The sequence below is a fragment of the Palaemon carinicauda genome, chromosome 22 (genome assembly GCF_036898095.1).
Source record: "Palaemon carinicauda isolate YSFRI2023 chromosome 22, ASM3689809v2, whole genome shotgun sequence".
Lineage (NCBI taxonomy): Eukaryota > Metazoa > Arthropoda > Malacostraca > Decapoda > Palaemonidae > Palaemon > Palaemon carinicauda.
The window spans coordinates 77,818,854-77,825,108 of record NC_090746.1 but is presented as its reverse complement, the minus strand read 5'-3'; the positions used below and the strand labels follow the sequence as shown (position 1 = coordinate 77,825,108).

General features: G+C 31.2%; 1 protein-coding gene across 2 annotated transcripts in view; it reads right to left on the bottom strand.

Annotated features, from left to right (window-relative positions):
* Window positions 1-5,961, bottom strand: part of LOC137616138 (uncharacterized) — a 7,568-nt gene extending 1,607 nt beyond the window's left edge. The window contains exons 1-5 of one of the 2 annotated variants that reach the window (XM_068345810.1): window positions 5,915-5,961; window positions 3,989-4,105; window positions 2,892-3,095; window positions 773-868; window positions 15-137 (exon numbers count right to left, since the gene is read on the bottom strand). In XM_068345810.1, the coding sequence (XP_068201911.1) occupies window positions 15-137; window positions 773-868; window positions 2,892-3,095; window positions 3,989-4,072 (507 nt within the window). In that variant the 5' untranslated portion in view covers window positions 4,073-4,105; window positions 5,915-5,961. The remainder of the gene's footprint in view (window positions 1-14; window positions 138-772; window positions 869-2,891; window positions 3,096-3,988; window positions 4,106-5,914) is intronic. The other variant, XM_068345811.1, reaches the window with a different exon arrangement.
* Window positions 5,962-6,255: the final 294 nt, after the last annotated feature.

Below are 6,255 nucleotides of genomic sequence, written 5' to 3'. Positions count from 1 at the left end.
GGGAATGTTCTTACCAGCTGAAGTTGTCCTAAAACACAAGTAAAGTTGCGGAGGGAATCGCCTATCTGCCGGAGAGCCATTTGAATCGCTTCTGAATCATAAAGCTGTCTCTGTGAATATTGGTTTCTCTGTAGGGCCTGGAAAGAAAAAGTCTTTGAAGCTCACTTGTTATTTGATGCAGGAGAGTTGGCCGAGATGTAAATTTTGCTTGCTATTTGAAACATAAGATTTATTTGTTACCTGAAACATGAAACTTTCTTTTTGTCTGAAGACATAAAATTTAATTGAAACAGAAAAATTATTCGTTACATGAGACACGAAATTTATGAAACTCAAAATTTACTCTTTGTATTAGGACATGAGATTCAATCTAAACAAAAAATATTATTTATCCGGTACATGAAACAAAACTTGATTACTTGCCTGGAACATGAAACTTATTTGAGACAATATGGTTTCCCGAGACAGGAAAATTAATTTCTACCTAAGACAAGAACCCTACTTATCATGTGGAACATGAAATTTGCTTAGAATCTGAGACATGATACCTACCTGAGACAAAACACGAGTTTTATTTTTTTTTTTGGGGGGGGGGGGGAAGGGGGGGATGAAAGCCAATCTTTTCCTTGCATAAGAAAATTGATTGTTTTTTCAAGACCAGAATCTTGGTTGCCAGTTGAGAAAAAATGACGTACTCTATTTGAGAAATAAATCTTACCTGTGATCTAAGACGTAAGACTGATCTAAAACATGAAAATAATTTAAGACTTACTTGTTTTCCATTTGATTTCTTGAGAAAGTTAACGGCGAATCCATTGTTAGGTGTGACTCTCCCATTGAAAGATGTCGGATAAGCCGGATTTGGGAACTGAAATTCGACAACTAATTTCAGTTTTTGTTGTTGTTGATATTATTATTGTTACAATTATTATTGTTATCATTATCATTACATTGTTGTTATTGTTGTGGTTAATATTATTATTATTATTATTATTATTATTATTATTATTATTATTATTATTATTATTATTATTATTATTATTATTATTATTATTATCATTATTATTATTATTATTATTATCAACTCGGAAGGAGACTGTCATTTATGTAAGTTTAATTGAAGATAATGGCTGTCCCAGTGGATCGAAAATTTATTATTATTATTATTATTATTATTATTATTATTATTATTATTATTGTTGTTGTTGTTGTTGTTGTTATTGTTATTACAAGCAATATTACAGTGTGGTTGGAAAAAATTAAATGCTATAAGCCCAAGGGTTCCAATAAGCGAAGCAGCCTATTGAGGTTTCATCATCGTAATGTTACGTATACTTAAAATAGAATAAAGGGGAAATTCTTACCAGTTATCTTTGAAAAAAAAAATGTTGTAATAAAATGATTTTGGGGTTTTGAAGAAGGAATTATAAATAGAACAATTGAGTGTGTATGGTAGATTTTTTTTCTGATAGTGTATAATAAAATTATGTAAATGTAAAATAGCCAGGACTATGAAGCGTGTAGTAGAAGATAATGAATGGAAAAGTATTGATTTAAAAGTTCATGATAGAGACGACTAGCAAAATTTTATAGTTGTCCTTTGCGTCAATAGGCGTAAGGAGGAGATGATAATGATATATGTATATATATATATATATATATATATATATATATATATATATATATATATATATATATATATATATATATATAATATATTATGTGTATCTGTGTGTGGATGTGTGTGTTTGGGATTTTTACATAAAATGTCCGTTCATAGTAATCAAGTAGTTAATAATGGGTATTTCAGATAGGGAAAGAATGGAGAGTTAAGAGACTGATACCTTTTGATGAATTACCTAAATATTATATATATATATATATATATATATATATATATATATATATATATATATATATATATATATATATATATATATATGTATATATATATATATATATGTATATGTATATGTATATGTATATGTATATGTATATGTATATGTATATGTATATGTATATGTATATGTATATGTATATATATATATATATATATATATATATATATATATATATATATATATATATATATAAAGGAAACGTGGAAGATAACTTTTAAAAAAGATAATTTATGTACATATTTTTTATATATGCTGAAGACGTTAAGATACGGGATAAGTACATAGGTAATCAAACAATGTTTAGAAATTATAAACGAGGAAATTTAAAAAAAAAAAAAAATTAAAAACTAAATATTTTTTCTGAATAATGATTTAGTAATAATCCGATACAATATACTTACGTTACTCTTGAAATTTAGTTGTTAGAACTACAAGATTTCATTTAATGGTCCTAAAACTAGCTTCGTAATGTTCTGGGTTAAAATAGATGATATACAAAATCGATCAATGAAAATAAGCAAATAATGCATAGCTAAATTAATATGCCTTCAAATTAGTATTGAAAAGGACTGTTTTTCTCGCTACCCCATATCTAGCTCACAAGCTATGTATATGATCAAGATTTGCGATAAAACCAAAAAAGGAGAAAGCAATTGAGTTTGAATTATGAAAAATCGAAACTCGAGAAGATTAGTTATAAAAAAAATCAATAAAAATATCTAAAAAACTACTATTAAATATTTGAACCGGATTTTTTTTGAAATAATTTAGAAAAAATTAAAGCCAAAGAATATTTCATTATTAAAAATTGTAACCATAATCTAAGATTATCACTAAAGATATAAAATAGAAAAATACATTTAATATAAGTTATGCAAATAAAGTTTTAACAAAATGTACTAATGGAAAATTTCAACCTTAACATTTGAAAACCTCCGTCAGATATATATCAATTAAAAAAGGAAGTTTCAACTAAATTTGTTCTCTTACCGGACTCACACTTATAGGACGTGAAGAGACCGTGGTAAAGAATGGCCTACTGGTCGATCCCGGGTAAGGATACCTTGCGTCGTTGTAATAAGGAGGTCTTTGGGTGTAGGGTGGGTAGGAGGAATAGCCGCAGGCTCTCTTAGCGTTGGCTATCCTGAGCAGGTATTCTTCGTAGGCGGAATTCCCAAAGCATTCGGACATCGTCTAAGGGAGAGGATTATGATTATTATCCTGGATTTGGTTTTTATAATATTCTGGGACCTTTAAGTACACTTTTCATTATAGAGAAATCTTGAATAATGAGATGCGAATATAATCTAAATTGAATTTTATGAAAATGTGACTAGAGATAGTTAATTATTTAGATCATGGATTTGTTTTTTCATAATATTCTAGTGTTCAAATGCACGTTTCATTATAGGCAAATCTTGAATAAGGAGATCCTGATAAAATCTATATCATCTAAAAAATACAATTAGTAAGATGTAAAGGGAAAAAATGTGATTATACATTCATTTTATGATTTGAATCATGGATTTTAAAACTAATGTGTGGTGTTCAGAGACAAATTTCTCAATAGCCAAATCTTGTATATCAAACATGCACATTGCAATTAGACATACCATATATGATTATTATTCTGCATTTGTTTTTTATATTATTCTGAGTTGTTAAACTGCATATTTCCCTATAGGGAAATAAAGATATAAGCATATGATCTATAACGCATAAAAAATGAGATTAGAGAGATACAGGTTATAATTAGTATCCTTGGTCTTTTATTATTTATAATATTTTGGGATGTTCAAATACACTTTTCAAATATAATCTATATGAACTCGTATACAAATGTGATTAGGGAGATAGTTTATGATTATTACCCCGGATTTGTTTTCATAATATTCTGGAGTGTTCATATACACATTTCACTATAGTCAAATCATGAATAAGATGATAATATGATCTCTATAGTTTCATTACGATGCGATTATTGAAATATTGGGTATATATTGTTTTGGAATAGGTGTACTAGTGCCTCTATCATTGCTTATTACTACTACTAACTACAATAATAATAACAACAACAAAATCATTACCTTAGCATATGTGTACTTCTCAAAGAATGCATCTTGGGCTAGAGTTAAACTCGCAGTTGCCAAAAGAAGAACGAATCGTCTCATATCTGCTCAGGTTTGAAGGTTCTCCTTGATAGTCTGCCGGAAACGCAAGATGAGAAATTGTATTTTCCGTTCTTTGTGATAATTTCAGGGAGCTGGAGTCTCCAAAATATAAAAATATAGAATATGTATCATACTATTAATCATTCTTTCTTCTGAAGATTTGGAAGTTGTCAGATTTCGGATTATTCTTAGTGTTTTTTTACACTTCTGTGATTTGGAATATTGGTGGAAGGATTTATTTATTGAATGTTATCTGGCGTCAATGCTCTAATCGAAGGAGAACAATGAAAGAAATCAGACCTATTTCAAGACGATGACTTACTTTCCAGTAATGTTCATAAACAAGTTAGCAATCAAATCATTTCAATGGGTAAATCAAAACTATCTAATGAAATTAGAATAAATATATGTTCGTGTGAACACTTATAGTGATGATTATATAAACTATATCAAGTAAATTGCTTTACTTTGTAATACAATGTAAAATATATCAAATGTGTTTAAGTTCACATATCTCTGCCAATGTGGGACAAAAACAGTACATTCATGGTCACTGAATATTTCATAACAAACTAGCGAGTGAAATTATTAATATTATTAACATTATTACCAACCAAGCTGCAAACCTTGTTGAAAAACCAGGTTGATACAAGGCCAAGGGCTCTAGTATGGAAATCAGTTTAGCGTGAAAAGGAAATGGTAAAATAGCGAATAAATTTTATAAGGAATATTATTAATAATAAAAAAATATGTATTAAGTGGTAAGATGAAGTAAAACGTTGAAATAAATCAGTCATATAGAAACTAAGAGACGTTACTTATGTTAACCTTTTCGATAGAAAATTATTTGCTACAAGTTCGAACTTATGAAGTTTTGCTGATTCAAGGCCAGATTAGAAAGATCATTCCACAATTTGGTCACTTTATGAGCTTGCGAACTGCTGATAGTTAAAATAAGTCTGATTAGTGTTTTAATGAAAAATAATGATTTAAAATAGGTAATTTTTCCAAGTACTGAAAATACTTAATACAAATTCTGAACATAAAATGTGTGTGTGTGTATGAGAGAGAGAGAGAGAGAGAGAGAGAGAGAGAGAGAGAGAGAGAGAGAGAGAGAGAGGTCTGTTTTAAATCTCTAGATAACATTGAGAGAGAGAGAGAGAGAGAGAGAGAGAGAGAGAGAGAGAGAGAGAGAGAGAGAGAGAGAGAGAGAGAGAGAGAGAGGTCTGTTTTAAATCTCTAGATAACATTGAGAGAGAGAGAGAGAGAGAGAGAGAGAGAGAGAGAGAGAGAGAGAGGTCTGTTTTAAATCTCTAGATAACATTGAGAGAGAGAGAGAAGAGAGAGAGAGAGAGAGAGAGAGAGAGAGAGAGGGGTCTGTTTTAAATCTCTAGATAACATTGAGAGAGAGAGAGAGAGAGAGAGAGAGAGAGAGAGGAGAGAGAGAGAGAGAGAGAGAGTGAGAGAGGTCTGTTTTAAATCTCTAGATAACATTGAGAGAGAGAGAGAGAGAGAGAGAGAGAGAGAGAGAGAGAGAGAGAGAGAGGTCTGTTTTAAATCTCTAGATAACATTGAGAGAGAGAGAGAGAGAGAGAGAGGAGAGAGAGAGAGAGAGAGAGAGAGGTCTGTTTTAAATCTCTAGATAACATTGAGAGAGAGAGAGAGAGAGAGAGAGAGAGAGAGAGAGAGAGAGAGAGAGAGAGAGAGAGAGAGGGGTCTGTTTTAAATCTCTAGATAACATTGAGAGAGAGAGAGAGAGAGAGAGGAGAGAGAAGAGAGAGAGAGAGAGAGAGAGAGAGAGAGAGAGAGAGAGAGAGAGTACGAAACGTCAAAGACGCTCACCTTGCAATCGAGATGGAGTGGAGTGTTCCAGGCAAGAAGCTTTCGACTCTTATATAGACCAACACACTGATGCTCGGCGAAGTCATCTCCAGTCATTTTCGAGGAGGGCTTCATGCCTCAGTTCTTGCAGCTTCCTGTCCTGGGATATGAACTCTTTAAGCTTTTAGCACACACGCAAGAGCACACGCGTGCACCACGCCCACTCATCAACACCCCCCTCTCCCAGGTACTATAAGTATACATTTATGTATATGCAATATATATCATCATCAGCATCATCAGCTGCAGATAGTCCTCTGCAGTACAAATGCCTCACACATGTCCTTCCACACACGTCTGTT